We start from the raw sequence: 23,486 nt of genomic DNA, 5'->3' as shown, positions 1-23,486 counted from the left end.
AGATAGTGACTCAATTATTATTATTTGTTTATATGTTGATGATATGCTTATTTTGGGTAACAATAGTGAATGCATAAATCAAACAAAAAGATTTTTATCTTCCTTGTTTTGTATGAAAGACTTGGGTGTTGCAGATGTTATTTTAGGAATCAAAATAATAAGAAATAAAAATGGCATTATATTATGTCAATCACACTATATTGAGAAAATTCTTACAAAGTATGGATATCTTAATAGTTCACCAGCATGCACCCCATATGATCCAAATATGAAATTGACTCCTTATGATGGTGCTAGTGTTCAACAATTAAAATATGCCAGTGTTGTAGGTAGCCTTATGTATGCAATGAACTGCACAAGGCCTGACATTGCCTATGCAATGAGTAAAGTGTGTAGATACACTAATAATCCTGGTCATCAACACTGGAATGCAGTGAACAGGATTCTTAGATATCTAAAGCATACTTTAGACTATGGAATTCACTATACCGAGTTTCCTGCTGTTATTGAAGGGTATAGTGATGCAAGTTGGAATACTGACTTTGAAGATTCCAAGTCTACGAGTGGTTGGGTTTTTACCCTTGGAGGAGGAGCAATTGCATGGGGGTCTAAGAAACAGACCTGTATAACTCATTCTACAATGGAATCTGAGTTTATTGCTTTGGCATCTGCTTGTAGAGAAGCTGAATGGCTTAAGAATATGCTAGTGGATATTCCACTAGGTGAGAAGCCTATACCTGCTATTTCAATGTTTTGTGATAGCCAATCAGCTATATGTAAAGCAGGTAATATGAAATACAATGGGAAGTCTAGACATATTAGTCTAAGACACAGTTTTATAAGACAAATGATTGATGACAATATTATTTCATTGAAATATGTGAAGTCATGTCAAAATTTGGCAGACCCATTTACGAAAGGCCTTTCGAGAGATGTCATCAATAAAACATCGAGGGGAATGGGAATTAAGCCAATTAAGTCATCACCTAAGGATACCCAACCTAGAGCGTTGGAGATCCCACATGCATAGGTTCAATGGGAAACAAATTGGTGAATGACAGATATTGAGCATATTTATGTAAGCCCATTACTAATGTGTGCTCATGAGCTGTAACTAATATGAGGGTTGAGCTAATAGCTCTTAATGAGTTTGTAGGCCTTAAGGCTAAGGTGTGTGTTACAGTACACCTAGACAAACTCACCTATATGAGTGTAGAAATGTGAGCCGTTTCTTATGAGAATTGGCAATTCTCTAGAGCACTCATGAATCCAGGAAAGCACAAGGCTCTAAATGTGCCAACATGAAATCCACACAATCGAACTTTTGGAAACCGATGTATGATTGAAAACTCCGTTAACAATATAAGGGGCTAAGTTCAAGGTAAGTCCACTTAACACCTTGGTTAATTTAGGTTTTCTTTCATATAGTGGGGGTTCAAGTCATGCAGACACTCTCACTAATGCATAAGTTTCTATGCAAGCCAAATATATTTTAAAACTAGTGGGGGATTGTTAGGAAAGTTTTAAATTATTAATGGTTACTACCAAAAGTGTTTTGGAAAAAGTTTAGTACCATATCTAAGAGAGAAAAGTTTTCCAAGAGGTTTAAATAGAGAGTTTGTAATCTATACTTTACTTTGGTAAGCCTTGAGTATTTAGGTGGATTGCGGACGTTGCTGCGCATCGTGCAGCAACGGACGCGCCGTTCGAGCACACGCGCGCGCGCGCGCGTGCGTGCGCAAGGGCGCTTGAGGCGCAATGTGGCGTTTTGATGGCGCACTTTGCACTTCGCACGCTCGCAGCGGTGCGAGGTGCATATGAGGCGCAAATATCCATTTTGATTTTTCGGTTTTGAGACATCTGGCCGTTTGAAAGGTTTAATAGCATTTATATTGAGTTTAAGGCGCTTTGTGACTGTTGGACGGTTTTGGAGGCCTTTGATTGACAGTCAAAGGTGGGTGACCGTTCAGGTACCTTTTGTCCTATTTTCAAACTGTCAGATTTATGGCCTTTAATCTCATTTATCGCAAAACGTTTTGGCCTCTCTAAAAGTCTATAAATTCTTCTATTTTCGTCTTTTTGAAGATTATCAGAATTTCTGACTCTCCAGTTTTCTCCTTTCTTTCTTCTCGGTTTGGCTTGCAGAGTTCATGTGTGGGAGAGGTCATCTGTTCTTGCGAAGCAGTGACTCTCTTGAGGTTCAAGCCTAGTTGTATCCTGGGAACTCAGTCGTAACAAAACCCTTTTTCGCATCTTCGGAATTTCCGGAGTGGGGCGATTGAAGTTCTAAAGATAGCGATCTTAAGAACGTGCCTCTAGGCTTGAATTCTCTTTTCTGAAATCCTGTTTTCACTAGGTTGGAATAACAATATGTATATAGGCACCAACTCTTGCATGTGGCTAACTCAGCAATCAAGCAATAACTCTTAACACCAGGCACAGCCTTGGACACATGGGCCATTAAACAGGCAAAAATCACATCTTACACCTAGGGTTATCATCCTCATCCTTTTTCTGCCTAAGATTTTTTTTTTAAGAATCGAAGGTTGAGAAACATGTAAAAAGACATTAATACCAAAAGACTTCAATGATTCATGCAAAACGAAATTGCTCCTTAGTTTCAAACAATAAAGCAGCAAAATGGCCTAGTTCCTGGAAATCCACGCCAAACCGAAAAACTTCGACTCCATTAGGGCCATAACATTATAAAAGAAAAATGATTCAAGCCTCAACATGACTTATCCTATTCCTAACTAGACTCACCTAACAACAATTTTAAAATCTTAAAAAAAAAAAAAAAGATATCCAGACCTGTAAAATAATATCAAGTTCGGAGCAGAGAAGAGCGACGGACATGGAGAGGGAGAGGGAAAGCAGAAAAGGCATTTAGGGTTCTAAATGGGTACGAAAATGAGCATTTAACGCCGCTTTCCCTAGCTGTTGGATCTCATTTAGATCCAACGATCAGAATGTCATGTTACCGTCATGTTCAATTTGATCATGCACAAACGACTTACTATATACATAAAGAGAGAGAAGGGTAGGTGGTTAATGATACATGCTTAATGGGTTTTTCAGCTCTTTCAGTGTTTTTTTTCGCAGTTTCGACCCTATAAATGTGTTGGTTATGGTCAATTTATAAGAAATCCACACCTGGATCATGTGTTTTTGATTAAAAAAATGATATTTGGGCTTAAAAATTTTACAAAGATTTTGGACCATTGATTTTTTTTTTAACCTTATAAAAACCCCCCATGTTAAAAAAATATTAAAATAAAACATATGTTTTTGACCATTTTTCAGATTTTGATTTAGAGGTGAATTGGATGATATTGATTTAGAGGTGAATCAATCTAAATCGCCCAACTTTTAACAAGGGAAAGGCATGTGTCAAAATAATATTAAACATATATTTTGACCATTTTTCATTTTTTTTTAAAAATTAGCCGATATATCTTGATTTTCTGTTGATACGATACTTATGGGGCGATTCAGCAGATTCAAAACTCGGGGTATGATTGGGTGGGGTAAATCTGAACTACAGACTAGATATGCCATGATCTGAATATAATAGGCCATGGCTTGGAATGGATTCAAGTTCTTATGTGTGAAATAAGATTCAAACTTGTTTACGCCTGGCCCAACCATTTTTTAGTGACTCAATTGGTTCTATAAGATATGCATCTGGGCTTACTTAAGCTTGGTGTAGCCTATACTTTAACCGATTATAAACTGTACAGGGAACAGGGTCAGCTAATAAGCATCTAAGGCAATTCATGCACACTGCGCGCACTCATTGTTGGCCCATGTGTGAACCATTGCACACATTTGGTCTGGTATGGCCATGTGGTCCCATGCATGTGGGTCTCATGACCGATACGATTTAATCTTAACCCCATGTTCTAAATATTATCCTTAAACATCCATTTTGTTTTTGATAAATATGGTATTCTCCATCGATTAGTTAATTCGACTACTTATCGTACAAGCTTTGATAAAGTTTGTGTTCACATCATATGAAGCATTGCTTCATGATCGGCATGTAGCGAGTTGCTTGACAGCCACCCATCATGACATTTCTCAAGATCAGTGTGGTGTCCATGTCGAAATATATTGAGATGGATGGTAAACATGCAGCATCGCTGCATAAAAAAAGTAACCTCATTAGTTAATTGGATTTAATTTTCACCATTTTGTTTACCTCGTTGCCTGGTAAGAGCTGCACCTGATATGTTGGGGATACAGCCTGTGTCAGCTGTGAGGACCAAACAGTAGGTGAAGGGTGACCAGGTGCAGCACACCAAAAGTGTGCAATCACATTTCACGTCATCTTCCCTCGCCAGGTAAAGCCTTGAAGCATTGCAAACTGAGGAGGAACTCATACGCAAGTGTCATAGGCATAAAAAAAACGACTATCCTAAGGCCACGTCCACCACAAACATCTAACCTTATCCACTCTCTCTCTCTCTCTCTCCCTCCGTGGGAGCACAGTGTCCAATTTGTATTTTGGTTCCTTCCACGTACTCAGGAGTCAGGATTCTCTTAGCAGTGATCCTGATAATCACTACATAAGAGTCGCTTAAAACTCGGATCTTGACTCTCTGCTCTGCTCTGCAAAACCAAGCAAGGAACAAAATGTCACCGGAAAAGGAAAACCAACAGCCCCTAGAATCAGCAGTAGCGACCCGGCAGGAGGAAAGCAGAACCCTCCTCCTAGGCGACATACTGGACCGAGCACGCCCCTTCCTCCGAGGAGAGCTGTCCCGCGTCGATCCGGAGCTGCCCAGGTTGGTGGAGGTGCTGGCGTCGGCGGGTGCCGGGGAATGCTGGCACAAGCACGGCGACTTCCTCCACCACCTGCTCGGCGTCCACCGCATCCTCCACCTCTGGTCTTCCCCTCCCGCCGTCTCCCGCTGCGGCCTCTTCCACTCTGCCTACTCCAACTCCTACGTCAACCTCGCCATCTTCCCCCCAGATGTCTCCCGCCCCGAAGTCCGCTGCCTCATCGGCGGCCCCGCAGAGCACCTCGTCCACCACTTCTGCATCGTCCCCCGCCAGTCACTCATCCACGACGACCTCCTCTTCCGCTACACGGACGCCGAGCTGGTCGTCGCCCTCTCCGAGTCCGAAGCCTCCCTTAAAGCCGCCCGAAAAACCGCCCACCTGCCGGAGTGGAGGAGGAAGCTGCAGGCCCTCGTGCCGGCTGAGGGTATCACGGTAAAGCACATCAGGACTGGCGAGGACGTCGTCGTTCCCCGCCGGCTCGTCGCCGTGTTCCTCCTGATGACGATGGCGGATTTCAGCGACCAGCTGTTTGGTTTCCAGGATGCCCTCTTCGAGAACTCCAACGGCCGGATGGAATTCTCGGGCAACCGGTTCGGGGCAATCTGGCCGGGAGATGGGAAGCCCGGGCTGTGGATGAACTCCATCTCTCGGATGGGTGCTCTGTACAATCTCATCGTGAGGGAAGAAACCCTCTACATAATGGAGAGAGATGAGGAGAACGGTGGGATTAAAAGTGGTGAAGGTGGTAGGCACGAGAACGGTGACAACGAGAACAATGGTGAAAATGGAGAATTGGGTGGTAGGTACTTTGGTGAGAGGATGGAGGAAATAGAGCTTGTGATGCCTCCTGTCTTCGAGAACTGTTCCAAGATTTTGAACCAACTTGATCAGATTGAGGCAAGGGACCTGTATTGGGAGGCAGTCAGTTGTGGAGGGGAAGGAAATGAGAAGGTGGTGGAGCTCTTGGTCAGGTGTTGCCAGAAGAACCCGTTTGTGGGAGAGCCCCATGTGGTGCTGGCTCAGGTTTATCTGTCTGTGTGGAGGTATGAAGAGGGGGAGAGGGAGGCTGAGGTAGGGTTGAGGTTGATGTTGGAATGGGGAAGCAGTTGGGATAAGAGGATGGCATGGGAGGGTTGGATTGCTTGGGCGAGGGTGTTGGTGATGAAGGCAAAGGAAAGGTCTTGGCCTAACACTTCTTGGGGCATCCTCAACCTTGGGCTTGTTAAATGAAGGATAGAGATTAAAAAATTTACAGAGTATACATCTCTTTCTTCATCCTTTCTCCGAAACTTCAGTTAGATATTGTGCAGTGTGGACTGTTCTTGTATGTCTCCTGTTATTAGACATAGAGTCGAGTCTATATGGCGTGTTTCTATGTTTTTCCTTAAATTGTAATCGAGATTGGTGTAATGAAGTCTTACTTTTAACAAACAAAAAAAGATAATAATCATTAAAGTTTTTTTTCATGGCAAAGGCATGCTTCAACAGCAGAAGTAAAACCCTCAAAAAGGTAAAATAAACACGAGCACTGCATCATTCATCATTCTGCAGTAAATCCATCTCATACATGAACAAGAGAAGAATATGAAGTACACAACTATCTATTGAAAACCTTAGTAATAAAATAATTTCCGAGATTATAGACTCTCTGGAAAACAGCAGTTCTCAACGCAATCGAGAAAAGCAAAGCCCAAAAGAGAGAAAAATCAGCAGAAAAGATATGGATGAACCCTAAAACCCACTCGATTACCGACTGAGATTATTAGAGAGATAGGTTAGGGTTTAGGGTTTTAGAGAGGCAAAGAATAAACGGAGAAGAGGAGGTGTACCTTTTAAAGGATTTCTCTTCTCAAAAGAAAAAAGAATGGTCGTCTTCACTAAAACCTCCCGTGGCTAGTGGGATAGTTTTGAAGGTTCTAGGATGAAGGCACTGGATGTCAGTAGCTTTTAGAGGTGGGCCACATAAGGCAGGGTGGTCGTGGGGCCCCATTTGGGGTTTTTCTTGCTTCGGCGAGGGTTCCATTGTAAGGAAAAAAAATTACTTTTAATAGAATAATGAAATGATCTGATATCAAAGTGGTTATGATCCACAAAAAGCGTCGAGGTGTAGTCGAGGCGCTCCACCAAAAACCGAGGGGAGGTGTAAAGGGTAAGCCTCAATTTTTTTTTAAAATTTTACAAAAATTATAAAAAAATATCTAAAAATATAAATAAATAAAAAATGCTTTATTGATGAAATAACAACCAATAAGAAATAGAAAATCTCAAATAAGTACTAAAAAATATGAGATTAACATATAAAAGTAGCTAAAAATTGATTACATAACTGAAAAATATATGAGATTAACAAAAAAAAAGTTAAAATATACTAAGAAACTGATTACATAACTGAAATAACTGAAAAATATATGAGATTATACAAAAGTTAAAATACATGAACTATTCTAAAAAATATGAGATTAACATATAAAAGTAACTAAAAAAATGATTACATAACTGAAAAATATATGAGATTAACCAACAAAAGATAAAATATACTAAGAAACCGATTACATAACTGGAAAATATATGAGATTATTCTAAAAAATATGAGATTAACATATAAAAGTAACTAAAAACTGATTACATAACTAGAAAATATATGAGATTAACAAAAAAAAGTTAAAATATACTAAGAAACTGATTACATAACTGAAATAACTGGAAAATATATGAGATTAACCTACAAAAATTAAAATACATGAGATTATTCTAAAAAATATGAGATTAACATATAAAAGTAACTAAAAAATGATTACATAACTGGAAAATATATGAGATTAACCAACAAAAGATAAAATATACCAAGAAACCGATTACATAATTGGAAAATATATGAGATTATTTTTAAAAATATGAGATTAACATATAAAAGTAACTAAAAAGTGATTACATAACTGGAAAATATATGAGATTAACAAAAAAAAGTTAAAATATACTAAGAAACTGATTACATAACTGAAATAACTGGAAAATATATGAGATTAACCTACAAAAATTAAAATACATGAGATTATTCTAAAAAATATGAGATTAACATATAAAAGTAACTAAAAAATGATTACATAACTGGAAAATATATGAGATTAACCAACAAAAGATAAAATATACCAAGAAACCGATTACATAATTGGAAAATATATGAGATTATTTTTAAAAATATGAGATTAACATATAAAAGTAACTAAAAAGTGATTACATAACTGGAAAATATATGAGATTAACCAAAAAAAGTTAAAATATACTAACAAACTGATTACATAACTAAAATATATGAGATTAACCTACAAAAGTTAAAATACATGAGATTATTCTAAAACATATGAGATTAACATATAAAAGTAACTGAAAAAATGATTACATAACTGGAAAATATATGAGATTAACCAACAAAAGATAAAATATACTAAAAAACCGATTACATAACTGAAAAATATATGAGAATATTCTAAAAAATATGAGATTAACATATAAAAGTAACTAAAAACTGATTACATAACTGGAAAATATATGAGATTAACCAACAAAAGATAAAATCTACTAAGAAACCGATTACATAACTGGAAAATATATGAGATTAACCAACATAAGTTAAATTATATGAGATTATTCTAAAAAATATGAGATTAACATATAAAAGTAAATAAAAAACTGATTACATAACTGGAAAATATATGAGACTAACCAACAAAAGTTAAAATATACTAAGAAACTGATTACATAACTGAAATAACTAGAAAATATATGAGATTAACCTACAAAAGTTAAAATATATGAGATTATTCTAAAAAGTATGAGATTAACATATAAAAGTAACTAAAAACTGATTACATAAATGAGAAATATATGAGATTAACCAACAAAAGTTAAAATATACTAAGAAATTGATTACATAACTGAAATAACTGAAAAATATATGAGATTAATCTATAAAAGTTAAAATATGTGAGATTATTCTAAAAAATATGAGATTAACATATAAAAGTAACTAAAAAACTGATTACATAACTGGAAAATATATAAGATTAACCAACAAAAGTTAAAATATATTAAGAAACTAATTACATAACTGAAATAACTGAAAAATATACGAGATTAACCAACAAAATTTAAAATATAGTAATATACTGCAAAACTGAAATAATTGGAAAATATATGAGATTAACCTACAAAAATCTTGTTGATTATGTCTCAGGATTCTTGTTGTAATATATATATATATATATATATATATATATATATATATATATATATATATATATATATATATATATATATATATATATTTGTGCCTCAAGGTGCATTTTTTATAACACTGATTGTGTGTGTTTTGGCAAATTTTGAGGCATTTTTTAAATCGCAACATTTTAGGACAGTACAATTATTTTTAGTTTTGTTTTTCTGTTACCTATTGCTTTCCATCTTTTTGGGCTTCCAGCCACTTGTACATGTGTTGTCTGGTTTGTTTGGTTTCCTTTTCTAGTCTATTTCTAATTTAAGATCAATTTGGAATTTTCTACTTGCTTATTTGAGTGGGAAGAAGCTATTTCGTGAATGAGTGGGTGACCAAAATTAGATAGTAGTAATTTGTAAGCATATGAATCGTCCAGTGAAGCATCACTAAACGATTAAGCAGAGCCTACTATAGTTTTTTTTTTTTATAAGCAAAGTTGGGGTTAGGCAGACCCCACCAGATTACAAGGCATATGATACAAGAAAATGAACTATTGCACATCCCTTTCAGAGGGAAACCAGTCAGAAGGCATATCTTTCCAAACACCGATTGGACCCTATCACCAGCAGCTGAGCTAACTGGTGAGCTACATAATTGTTCAGTTTTGAAATCCATTTACAACTGACTTTCAAAAATCTATAGAGAACCTTGGTTAGGTTCAGAATCCCCTTGTTCCTGCAACCTCTACCTTCCAAGCAATGAGACAGGGAACTTAACCTCTCCCTATGAGACATTTCAATAGCATAAGTGATGTAGTGGGGGCACGATGTTTTCGTGATAACGGGTGCTAACGTTGCTGCTCTTCGACGCAGCGACCAAAAAATGAACAGTCGCGTAACAGATCTGACGTTGATGTGTAGATGCCGACGCTGAGGGCTATTAACGCAGCGACAGGATCGGCGTCTCTAGTGGCTGGATTGACGTTGCAGACACTCCTCAGTTACGATCGTGTGAACTCAATATTGCATTGACAAATGAAGCAACAGAGGGCTCGGTTCATCAGATTCGAGCAGCAAATTTAATTGAGAAACTAATGATGCTTACAATGGGCAGAAAGAAAAACGACGACACTAATAGAAAAACAAGAAATCATAGAACTGGCAAACAATAGCACTAAGTTGAAATAAGATAACAACAGTAGGCTGAAATAAACAATATTCACGTAAGACTGAATGCAGGAAATAAACGAAGGAATCAACGGGAAAGAAAGAAACAAAGGCTATAATTGAATGAACAGAAAAGAAAAGAGATGCTGCGGAGATTCGATCTTCAATAATCCCCTCACGCAACCCTAGGAAGCTTATTTAAAGGGCTTCAGCTGGATCTGGGCCTCGGGTCCGGTTCTAGACCCGAGACAACGCATGTGTTGTTGGATCAGAGATGTCCTGGCCTGTACTCTGTGTGCACGTCTGGAGTGTGTATGAAGAGGGACCCCTTCTCTGCGTCCCGGTACAGGAATCTGGATCGGATCCACCACTTGAATCTGATCACCAATCCCATGGTGCAAATCCAGACCACCGCCTGGGTTGGTTGTATGGATCTGGGTCCATCCTGCTCTGCATCAATAAGACTGATCAAGAATAACCGAAATGAATTGACCCCATGCTGCCCATCCTCCTACCTCACTCTGATTCTGACCAACCACCCATCCAAGCTGCAGAAAATAACCTTGATGATTCCTGATGGCATACCCAATCAACCAAGACCATACAAATTTAGCATAAACTGCCACTGAAATCCAACCTACAAGAGGATACTCCCAACGATAAACATACAACCACCTAAGAAATACTTCATTCTTAACATCTGGAAAGGTCACCAAATTGTGGCTATGAATCGTATTTAAGAGTGCGGCACAAAAAGGAGTGAGAAAAAAAAAGATTCCTGAAATAAAATGCAGTTTCTGCTATCCATATACATTTGACAAGTTAAAAAGAGACAATCCAACCTTTATAAGAAGCTGAATCCAAAATTTTTATATATTTCTATTTCATCAGTTACTCAGCTAGGGAGTCTAATGAAACAAGGTACAATGAAACAATAGTGAAACAAACACAATGCCAACAAAGGGCTTTAATAAACTCACTTAAGGTTGGTCACTAATGGACCAAATACAATCTCAAAAGAGATAAAAATAGCAAACAACACAAGAGGCATACAAGCCTATAAGATAGGAAAAAAAACTCTAGAGAAAAACCTCAAATGCTTCTAAAAGCATTGAGGAATAACAAAAGAGTGAGGCTCTACAACACATGGGAGGCAGTTCAGCTCTTTGGACTGCCTTCCAACAGTCATTATTATGACTGTTGGGAGGCAGTCCAACAATCATATTTTGAATGTTGTGCCCAACAATCATATTATCTCTATTGGGCAGGTTATTTATTATAATGCTAAATTATATTTCAGTCCCTAGTGGACTATACTATATGATAAAAGACAAATACCCATATCGGGTATTTGAATATAATTTTATTTTTAACACTCCTCAAACTTATGGGAAAATCACTGAAAATTTGCTAAGAAGATACAAAATTTAAGGCAATAAAAAAGCTTTGGTGAAGAAGTCTACAATCTGAAATTCAGTTTGGACATATGGCAATGTAATAGTCCCCTTCAAATATTCTTTGCTAACATAGTGACAATTCATCTCAAGGTGTTTTGTTCGCTCATGAAATGTGTGATTGCTAGCTATATAGATGACACTTTTATTATCACAGCATAGCTTTGAAGGTTATGAGACATCAACACCTATATCGAAAAGTAATGCTCTCATCTACACAACTTCAGTGGTTGTGGTAGTCATTGCCCTATACTCAGCTTTCATAGAGGATAAAGACATTTTTTGTTATTTTTTGCATCGCCAAGGAATGAGAGAATCACCTAAAAACACACAAAAGCCAACAGTTGAGTGACGATTATTGGGATCTACTCCCCAGTCAGAATCAATGTAAGTAATAAGACTTAAGGATGAGGAAGAGGATAAGAATAATCCTTTAGATATAGTTTTCTTGATGTATCAAACTATTCTTAATACTGCACTCACGTGGATGGTTGTGGGCGCATGTTGAAATTGACTTGCAAAATGTACAACATGCGCAATATCTGGCCTTGTAATTGACAGGTACATCAACGATCCAATAAGTTGTCTATAAGGGTTTGGATCATTTAATAATACTCCATCTTCAGTTCGCATTTTCACATTTATTACTTTAGGAGTATCAGAATATTTTATGTCAGTGATTCCTGAACGCTCAACAATATCAACTGTAAACTTGATTTGAGATAAAATGTATCTTCTTGGTGAGTAGCCTACTTCAATTCCTAAAAAGTATCTCAAAAAATCAAGATCAGTCATATCAAAGGATTTTTTAAGCAAAATTTTAATATCTTTAATTTTCTTTTGATCATTCCCTCTAATGATCATATCATCAACATACAAAAGAAGAATGATTAATGAGGTACCTTTAGATCTCACAAAAAGAGCAGTGTTAGTGTAACAAGATTTAAATCCAAGTTTTAATATCGTACAATTGAACCAATCATATCATGCTTTAGGGGCTTGTTTAAGCCCGTATAGGGCTTTTTGAATATGAAGGACCGTGCCTTTTTCAATAGACAGACCAGGGGGAAGATCCATGTATACTTTTTCATTTAAGTTTTTATTCAAGAATGTATTTTTAACATCTAATTGATATATCGGTCATTTTCTAATGAATGCTATACTGGGGCAAAGGTCTCTTCATAATCTATACCATATTCTTGAGAATATCCTTTTGCAACAAGTCCTGCTTTATATCTCTCAAGAGACCTGTCACTTTTTGTTTTAATTTTAAACACTCATCTACACCCTATTGTCTTCTTTCCGATAGGAAGAGGTTGAATTTCCCAAGTGTGAGCCTTGTGTAATACATCTAATTCAATTTTCATGGCTTCAACCCATTCGTTTATATTTTTTGCCTCGTTATAGTTGGATGGTTCATGATAGGAATGAATGGCTAAAAGACATGCCCTGTAATTTGGTAAGAAGGATTCATATGAAACAAACCTACTTGGAGACCTATGTGTTCGTTCTGACCTTCTAACACTAGTTTCTTCAGTATTTGTTAGTTGATTATATCTATCAAGGGCACATGGATGCTCCCTAATATTTGAAGAAGATCTTGAGATGGTTCGCTACTTAAGTCATTAATAGACTCTGGCTTTAGGAAAGAGTTTGCTATATTTTTCAAGAAGCATGAAGCATTTACAGCCAAATACCCTTAGCCTTTTTAAATCAGGAGAAATTTTAAAAAGTTTTTCAATAGAAGACTTGTTTTCCAAAGTTTGAGAAGGCATTCTATTTATTAGATAGATTGTGGTTAGGGCAGCTTCAGCCCAAAATTGTTTTAGAATTTCTTTTGAAATAAGTAGGGTTCTAGTAGTTTCAATGATGCAACGGTGTTTTCTTTCAAAAATCCCATTTTGTTGGAGTGTCCTAGGGCATGATTTTTGATGCACAATTCCATGATTTTTTTAGATATAATTGAAATTCATGTGAAAGAAACTCTCCCCCAGAGTCGGAGCGGAAGACTTTAATGTTTGTTTTAAATTGATTTTTAACTAGATTATGAAAGTTTTTAAAACATGAAAAAACTTCATATTTGAGTTTTAGAAAGTAAATCCAAGTATGTCTACTAAAATCTTCTATAAATGTAACATAGTACGAATAACCACCTTTTGACATAACAGGAGCAGGACCCCACACATCCGAATACACTAATTCAAAAATTTTATGTGTCACAGAGGTTCTAGACCCAAAAGGTATCATTTTCATTTTTCCAAGTATACAATCTTCAGATACAAAATTTTTATCTTTACAAAAAAATTTCAAAAATGAAAAAAGAGATAATTTGGATATAGTTGGTTGTCCTAATCTTTTATGCCAAAGATCTATATTAATGTCTTTGACATGATTACAAAATAAGCATTTTGGTAAACACAGAAAATCCATGTAGTAAAGGTCTCCTCATCTATGGCCTTACCTAATCAGCTTCTCTGACTGGAGATCCTGCACTCAACACGCCTTAGATGAGAAGAATACTTTACAACCATAGTCAGCAAGTTGAGAGACCAAAAAAATATTTAAATCCAGTTTGGGAATGACTCTCACTTTTGGAATAAAGATTTTTTTTGAAATATCAACAAGGTTTCCTAAGCTTTTGACTTTTAAAGAGGTACCATCGGCAGTTGACACACATGAGAAATATGATTTAGTGCAATCGAATAATAGACTCATTATGAGTCATGTGGAAAGAAGCACCCAAGTCTAGAATCCAAGAGGTTTTGCCTGGAGGAGATGAGGAAGAGATGGCAACCCCAGATATAGAAGGTGCAACCTTGAGAAGTTGTGAGACGACTTCTGCTATTTGAGCAAGATTTAATTCATTGAAGTTGCCCCATTTTCTTGATTTTTGAGGTTCTTCACTTAAGGGAGCCACCTTTTTAAATTTGGGACATTCCAGTCTTATATGTCTAGGTTCCTTACAATGATGACAAATAATTTTACCTTTGTATCCTCCTCCATTATGTCCTTCCCCATTAAACTTCTTCTCAAAATGAGGTGGTTTATATGTTTTCACAAAAATTTTGGGTCTTGTCATGGCAAGGATCTCATCATTAGACTTGTTCATTCCAAGTCTTGTCTCTTCTTGACAAATTTGAGCAAGGGTCTCACTTATAGAAGGAGAAGTGGTCCTATGAAGCAAGGAAAATCTTACTTGCTCAAATTCGGGTCGAAGGCCATAAAGAAAGGAGAAAAGATTTTCTCTTTCGATTTGGGTCTTTCTCATATAAATAGCCGAACCTTTCCATTTTGGTTCCAACATGGCTAATTCATCCCAATTAGGAGATAAAATACCGTAAAAATCTCTTACACTTTTATCTTCTTGTTTTGAATTACGTACCTTGTTTTGAAGATAATAAAGTCTAGTCATATCCTTTTGGATAAAGGTACTTCTTAGAAAGCTCCACACGTCACATGCCTTCTTGAATTTGATGATATTGGTAGTGATCTTGAACTCTATGGTATTCATAAACCATGAGAGTATTTGTGCATTGCTTGCCTCCCAATCTTTCAATTTATTTTGGTATTCTTCCAAGGCTTTTTCTTTTTCTTCTTCAGACAAGGCTTGGACTTGATCTCTTTCTCTTCTACTGAATTTGAGTTGTAGTTCACTAGTAGAATCACTAACAAAACCCCACAATTTTTTTCATTTGATATGATTCTCCATAGCCGTCACCCACATCAAGTAGTTGTTTTCATTGAGTTTGTAGGTGATGACGGTGGCAGACTCTCTTTCTCCCATAATGAATACTTGAGTTTAGAATAGAGGAGATAGGGAATGATCAATGATCGAAGAACACTTACTTCATTAGATTCTCCTTCTTTTAAGAGCCTAGCTCTGATACCATGTAATGAAACAAGGTACAATGAAACAACAGTGAAACAAACATAATGCCCACAAAGGGCTTTAATAAACTCAGTTAAGGTTGGTCACTAATGGATCAAATACAATCTCAAAAGAAATAAAAATAGCAAACAACACAGGAGGCATACAAGCCTATAAGATGGGAAAAAAACTCTAGGAAAAAAACTCTAGAGAAAACCCTCAAATGCTTCTAAGAGCATTGAGGAATAACAAGGAAGTGGGGCTCTATTTATAGCGCCGCACTCCAGCACATGGGAGAGTCCAGCTCTTTGGACTGCCTTCCAACAATCATTATTATGACTGGAGTGTTGTGCCCAACAGTCATATTATGATTGTTGTGCCTATGACTGTTGGGCAGGTTTTTTATTACAATGCTAAATTACATTTCAGTCTTTAGTGGACTATACTATATAATAAAAGACAAAAATACCCTTATTGGATATTTGAATACAATTTTATTTTTAACAGGGAGGAAGCCAAGGGATTGATCTTACCAAAGAGTGTTACAATGTGATTCCAAATCATAATTGCAGTCTCTTAACAAATAAATGTCCACTAGATTCACAATCTTTAGCAAAATGGACACACTGACTAAAAATATACCAACCAAATCTTTGTACTCTAGAATGAGTAGCTAGTTTATCATCTAGAACAATCTTTCAGAGTCATTGCAGCTCTTGGTCTGTGTCCTTTAATGCAAATATAATAATGAAGGAGAAACCCATGATGATGAGCAAAAATATTGTGTCACACCCTCTTGGAAGAAAAATTAGCAGAGTTCTCCCAAATGAGCTGATCACAGTTATTAAAATTCAGAGAAATAAGCATCGACTGAATCATCTGAGGATAATTTATTGAAAGAATCTGGCCATCTGACACTGAAAGCTGAGAAATTAGAGAAAACATCCCTGACAACTACAAAAGAAAGATTTATACATTAAACTCAAAACCTTACAATCACTTAAGCTGGCTAAGAAAAATCTTCTCACCCATGGGTCCCACTAAAAATCAATCATTCTACATGACTCCACTTTCCATTGAACATGTTCACCCATGGAATCTATGCAAGATTTAAGACTTGACCAACCAAAAGAACCTTCGATATTTCTAGAGTTAACCCATAGAGGAGATCTAGAAATATATTTGATTTTCATAATCTCACACACAGGATTGTTACTGTTGGATCCAAGCAACCAGACCTGTTTTGCAAGTAAGGGAGTGTTCATATCTTCGAGTTTCCTTTTACTGAATCCACCTTCAGCTCTAGGACAAATAACCTCCTACCATTTCATCAAATGCAACTTATGACCCTAAAGGTCTCCCCAAAGGAACAACCGCATGATGCTTTCCAACCTTTTAATAATCTTGTAAGAAATATGAAATGCCATTATCCAATATATTGGAAAAGAACTAAAAACAAAATTAATCAAAATAACATGTCCAGTCATTGAGAGGAATTTACCCTTCTATGCATCTAGTTGAATATGAAACTTGTCAACAAGAGGAGCATAAAGGCTGAAATCAATTTACCATGAAAGATAGGGACTCCCAAGTATTTAATAGGAAGTTTACTTTGCTGCCACTTAGTCATTTGAAGGACTTGTCTACACCGAGAAGCACCAACATTAAAAGCACTGAAAAGGGATTTCTCCTCACTAACAGACCAGACTTTTTTTCAAAATATATCCTTGATAACATCAAAGAAGTTACACACCGATGATCGTTTATCTTTGATGAAGAAAATAGCATCGTCAATAAAGAAGGTATTGCTCCACTTGAAAGGATGTACAACTCCCGGAATAACTCCCCTTCTATTCTCCACGAATTGAAAACATCGAGAGTCTTTCCATAATGATAAGAAATAAGTATGGAGATAAAAGGTCACCTTGTCTTATTCCCCAGCTACTATAAAATTTGTCTCTCGCATGACCATTAATGAGAATATCAAAGCTCACCACTATCACACGTCATAATGAGCTTAACCCATCTAGGATGAAAACAAAAAAAGAGAAGGGATTTCTCAAAAAAAAACCCAATCCACCCTATCATAAGCTTTAATAAGATCGGTTTTGAAAACAAAACTAGGACTTTTACTAGAATTCAATGGATCAATCATCTAATGAGCAATTAAAATACTTTAATGGATGCTTCTCTCCTTAAATAACGCCCTTTGATTGTGAGAAATTATCTGTTGGAGAACCTCTCATTCGGTTAACCATCACCTTTGTAATAGCTTGTAAATAAAATTACAAAAACTAATAGGCCTAAAATCCTTCAATTTAGTGGCCCTTTTATTCTTGGGAATTGACACTATGTGAGTACTGTTAATCCTCATAAAAATGCAACCCGAAGAAAAGAAATTTGCAACAGCAATACAAACCTCATCCAATAATATCCCAAAAAGACACATAAAACATACCTGAGAAACCATTGGGACTGGGTGCACTTTTAGCTTTAAGATAAAAAATAGCTCTTCTAACCTCTTCCTCACCAACAGGAGCAATGAGATCCATGTTCTCTTGGGACGAAACCTAGGGTTCAACAATCCCTTCAAAAACTCAATTGTCCACTGTAGTGTTCGTGAATAGGTTCTTATAAAAAAATGCAGCAGCACCAAGAATATGATCCAAATCTGAGGAGGTACCACTATCATCAATTAAGATATGAAGAGATTGCCTTTGAATATTCACGTTGGTCTTTGCATGAAAGAAATGAGTGTTCTTTTCTCCATTAAGGAATCAATGGCATCAATATTTTTTATGCCAAAAGGACTCCTCAATCGAGAAAAGAGCATTCATATTATGACTGAGCTACTGCCAGTGGAATCCTTGATCAGAACATTTCTCCACCTCTTCCATACGAGTTGAAACTCTACGAATATTAGCCTGAATATTACCAAACTTATTCCAAAATCTCAAGTGATTCCTATTTTATGCACCACTCTTTTCATAGGGCAACCAAACACCCTAGTCTTCCATTGATCTGAAATGATTTGCTGACACTCCAGAATAGAACCCCACCAGTTGAAACATCGAAAAGGAGATCGCCAATTAGAACACATATGACCAGTTTACACTAAAAGGCCCTTATGATCAGAGCATACTCTCGAAGTGTATTCCACACGGGTGTTTGGAAACATATGAAGTCAATGAGTATTTATGAAATATCTGTCCAATTTGCTTGCCCTAAATCCCCATCTTGCTTGCATGTTATGCCATGTGAACAGCTGATCATTACTTCGAAGTTCCATTAGCCCGCTTAGCTCAATAGCCTCATTAAATTCCGACATAGCAAAGTAAGGAAAAGAGCACCCAATCCTCTCTTGAGGAGACCGAACAATGTTTCAAACTCTAAAAATAAGCTAAGGTATGTGAATTTGATGGAAACACATATCCTATCACAATATTCTCTCATATAATAGTTGTGCGCATAAACACCAGTAACAACTAAAATATTCTTACCATCATCAACTAACACAGAAATATACTGATCTGTTACAGCAAGGACTTCAACTAAAACCTTACAAGGATCCCAAACACAAATAATACGAGCAATAGGTGAAGCAGAAAATTAGCTACGCATTTAAATCCAAGAAAAGACTTTTGAATGTCATGAAAATGAGAAGGGGAAAGTTCGGTTTCAAGCAGAAAACCCACCGCAATATGTTGACTGCGAAACATCCAAAAAATCTCATGACGAGCCCATCACCTACCAATACCGTGAATATTCTATGCAAGGAAGTTCATAGTATCCAGGAAGGAGAAAAATACCTATAACGCTGCATCTTTGCCCAGATCAAGGCAGGGAACATCTTCACTTTGGAATGGCAATGAGACAACTGAAACTTGTTCAACACTCCCAAAACCTCGAGCATTATGATCAGACTCGTACACTCAGATCTTAGTGAAATTAAATCTCTTCACCCTATCTGAGTGGTGTTTGTAGTTAGACATATCAGAGAGGGCTTTGTATGGTGCAAAATGGTTCAAAGGCTTAGAATTACGATGGAGGGAAGTAGCTTTCCTTGTAGAACCATTATCATAACTTTAAGATCTTTAACTGGAGATGTAGACACCCTAACTGGTTTAATTGAAAACTCCCTCTCTCCTAAACCTTAAAACCAGGGGGGCATGTCTTCTTTTGCCACCAAATCTTAAGCTTCTCGCTCTTCAATATACCCACTCTTCTGTTCCTGAAACTTCTCATTATTATCAAGCAACGTAACATTCAGTGCAACAACAACAACACCCTTAGGATGATCAGTCGCTATGTGCATTGCCTCCTTATTGAGGTTCTCCTGCAAATTAATATCTACACTTACCAGAACTCTCGGTATATATAATATGGGCTCAATTTTAGAACTCATTGACACTTCTTGGAAGGAAGCTGTCCCCTTGCAACATATTTAGAAGAACCCTCCTCTTTCCTACGATCTCCCTTCGACCCTTGAGATTTAACAACAGAATCGTGTCCAGACTTTGCCCTCAACATGATATCTTGACCCTTCTCATGCTTTGTCACCATATCCATCTGATCTGTATCAAGAGACTGAAGAGAAGACAACCTATTAGTCTTCTTAATGTTCACTAAATTCTTCTTTCTTTGATCTTGGTGATGGACTTGAGATAGCTGAACAATGAGTAGGACAACCTTCAAAAAAATGATAAGTAGATCCACATAACTGACACAATTTGATAATCTCTTCGTATTCATCCTTTTGGGTGAACACTTCCATTTTCCACTCCAATCCCAATATCTGATTGGGGGATAAAGTTCAAGGGAAACCTAATACAGATCCGAGCATACCCTGTAGTCCATACGAGCCTTGCCTCCGTTTGTAACTCGATGGCAACTAGTCGACCTTTAAGATACTTTGCCGTAAAAAGGAAAAAGCGAGGGGCCCATAGTTCTAAAGTTGAATTGGGCAAACAATTCTGAGGCTGATCATATTTGTTAGAGTAGATAAATAAATTTTGATCGAGTCATCTACCAAAATCTAGTGTTTTCAACCTATTTTAAAGTTACACTAACTTTAATTTTATTTTTAGCCTCCAAAATAGAATCTTCAATATTTTTTATCAAATTAAAAATTAAACTAGAGAATTTTTGCTTTCCAACAAGCCAAAAGTCAGGTTATGACCAAAATAAAGTGATTTATTCAGTAAAAAACTTATTTTTCAAGTAGAACCCAATTTTGAGTACATTTTTAACAACAAAAAAATTGAATATGTCTTTCACTTAAAAATGAATTAAAGTAAATGAAGTTAGATCTACAACGCATTAAAAATCACCTCAAAAGGATGTCTGAAAAGGGATTTATGGTAGAAACAAATTAATTTATCAAGCCTATTTTACCTAAAAAGTGTTGACTACACATGATGTGTCGTTAGCAGTTGTTCAAAAGTCTTGATGATACATGAATTGTTGTTAGCAGTTTTTTGATGTGTTGTCAGGAAGATCAAAAAATGATGAATTGTCGTTAGCAGTTTTCAATGTGTTGTTAGCATTTTTGATGTGTCATCGACACATTTTCTTAACGATACTTTGCATGCATCATCAATACCATTTGCCGTCAGACACTTTTTTTCGTGCACCATTTGGAGAAAACCGCCCAGATATTTATCCTACCCTTTTTTCAAACTAAGATTAAAATATTCCAAATTCTAAACCCCTTTACAAAAATCAAACCTTGTTTCTAAGGCAACATGCCTTGGACGAACCCCAATCATTCATTTAAAAACTGCCCATTAGGAGCCGCTCATTACAATCTAGGTTAGATCGAGAAAGACGAATCTCGAATACTCAAAAAATTTATCTGGATCTACCATAAAAACTATAATTAAGAAGGTACTCCCTTATTTTAGTATTTAGACTTTGTGCCTTAGTTATACCCTTATCATGCCAAAATCCCAGCATGACTAGCCTAGCTGCCTTAGCCTAGTTGAGCCTACCTAGCCTAAGACCTATATCTCCTATTTCACCCTTCTTTCAGAGTCGGCGCCTAGCCGAAGCGATGTTTGTGTTCTATCGCACTCGTCAACAATGTAGAAAGGATGCCTAAGTTCGAAGTGAGATTCAATTTTCTTATATTTTTTATTTCAATATATTTTATTTATTTTATTATAAAAGTGCATATTTTACTAACATCATATTTATTGTATTTTGTGCTTTTTTGAACATTGGTGGTGCTCCATACCATCAACATCACCTTTTTTTTTATGATTTGCATACAAGGTAGGTGCACTCGCAAGCTGCAACCCCAAAGACTAGGTTAAGTTGACCCAAGTTTGACTATAGGTTAGACCGTAGGCTCAAATTGGGTATGAATCCTGGGCCTAAATTGAGTAAGGATCCTAGGTTCGAATTAGGTATGAATCTTGGGATCTTATTCAATATTGATCCTAAGCTCAAATTAGGTATGGATCTTGGGTTCGTATTTGAGTATGGACTTAGGTCAAGCTAGAGTAGGGGCCCTAGGCGAATCCTTAACTAAGTTAAAGTCTAGACTCACCGCTAAGAAAAGAAAGCAGAATAAAGCTAGGGACCTCTCGAGGAGAGAGAGAGAGAGAGAGAGAGAGAGAGAGAGAGAGAGAGAGAGAGAGAGAGAGAGAGAGAGAAGCTTGTGGGAGTGAGGAAGAGGAGAGCTTGTTGAGTGAAGAGAAAGGGAGTGGGTTGAGGTTTAAATAGGCCCCAACCCACCAACCATCCTTAAAGGCCCATAAAGTTCAAAGCAAAGGGCAACTATGGACTATTTGGCCATAAATGCTCATGCAAGGACATTGGGCAATGTTCAAGTGGATCTTGGCCAAGGTCCAAAATGATCCAAAGAGATATAACGATCGGGTCAAGGTCCATTAATGGGTTGGTCAAAGATTGATTTTAGTCTTGAGGATTAAATATTGGTTAAAGATCAAACCAGATCGGACCGAACCAAAATCAAAATAAAAAACCGAAACCAAATCTAAGTTTAAGGTTCAAGATTCAATATCCAAAGTTCAAAGTTTATGGATAAGCCTAAGATCCAAGCTCTTTGATGGCCTTGCCCTCTAAGGAAACACCCTTCTATATAAAAATAAGAGATGTTCTCACAACCTTCAATGTGGGACTAAACTTGTAGGAAAGACAATATACCCACCAACTTAGGTTAATATAAAAAAAAGTATAGAAAACTTAGGTAGTTTTGAGACAATACTCCAACAATCCTCCACGAGGATCAAAACTATAAAAAAAGACTCAAGAGGTTGTTCATAAAGATCTAGTGCATAAATGAAGATACCTTTTGGGTTTAAACCTCCACATTAAGGTTACTTAGTCTTAGATAGTTTGGGACACCAATGGCGTTAGCTTTAAATTGTATATCCTAATTGATTTTTTAAATACCCTAACTCACACTTTCACTTCAAGTGGTCATAGTGTGTATACCAATATATAGATGTTGAACATTAAGGGTTCTATATTGTATCTCAATTTTATGAATACTATGACCACTTGAAGTGAACCCTAAAATGGTTTTTAGTAGGAGGTTAAAACAACCCTAACAGGAATACAATAACAAAGCATAGATGCATAGAAATAGACAGACATGAAACATGCTTTTCAATATTTAGTGCATAAGCATTTTAACAATCAATCCTACTTATGCATAAACATTCATCTATACATGACTTACCAATGCAGGCAAAACATTCAATGTGGCATGAGAAACATGTGATTCTTTTTATTTATATTTCCTTAGATGATGCATGTTATGCTTTACTATATGCACATTATAAATTGTTTCTCTTTTATAATTCTTTGTGCATATGATACAGATATACGAATCAGACGCTTGACTCAGGTGTATATTCAATCAACTTGTATCTTATTACCCTGGCCTTGCACATATTTTTCTCTCTCTGGTGAGGGGCGATTCAATAAGAGAAAAACCCCAACACCTACAACCTGATATATCAGAATTTTTT

At 36.5% G+C, this 23,486-nt stretch overlaps 1 protein-coding gene across 1 annotated transcript; it reads left to right on the top strand.

Annotated features, from left to right (window-relative positions):
* Positions 1-4,118: 4,118 nt before the first annotated feature.
* LOC149842335 (uncharacterized) lies at positions 4,119-6,345 on the top strand. The gene has a single exon (XM_089999075.1). It carries the CDS (start codon positions 4,636-4,638, stop codon positions 6,013-6,015), a length of 1,380 nt encoding a protein of 459 aa, XP_089855201.1. The 5' UTR covers positions 4,119-4,635; the 3' UTR covers positions 6,016-6,345.
* The last annotated feature ends 17,141 nt before the right edge of the window (positions 6,346-23,486 follow it).

This window comes from Nuphar pumila, chromosome 3, assembly GCF_984573655.1.
Source record: "Nuphar pumila chromosome 3, dmNupPumi1.hap1.1, whole genome shotgun sequence".
Taxonomy (NCBI): domain Eukaryota; kingdom Viridiplantae; phylum Streptophyta; class Magnoliopsida; order Nymphaeales; family Nymphaeaceae; genus Nuphar; species Nuphar pumila.
This window is presented reverse-complemented; position numbering and strand designations above follow the sequence as displayed.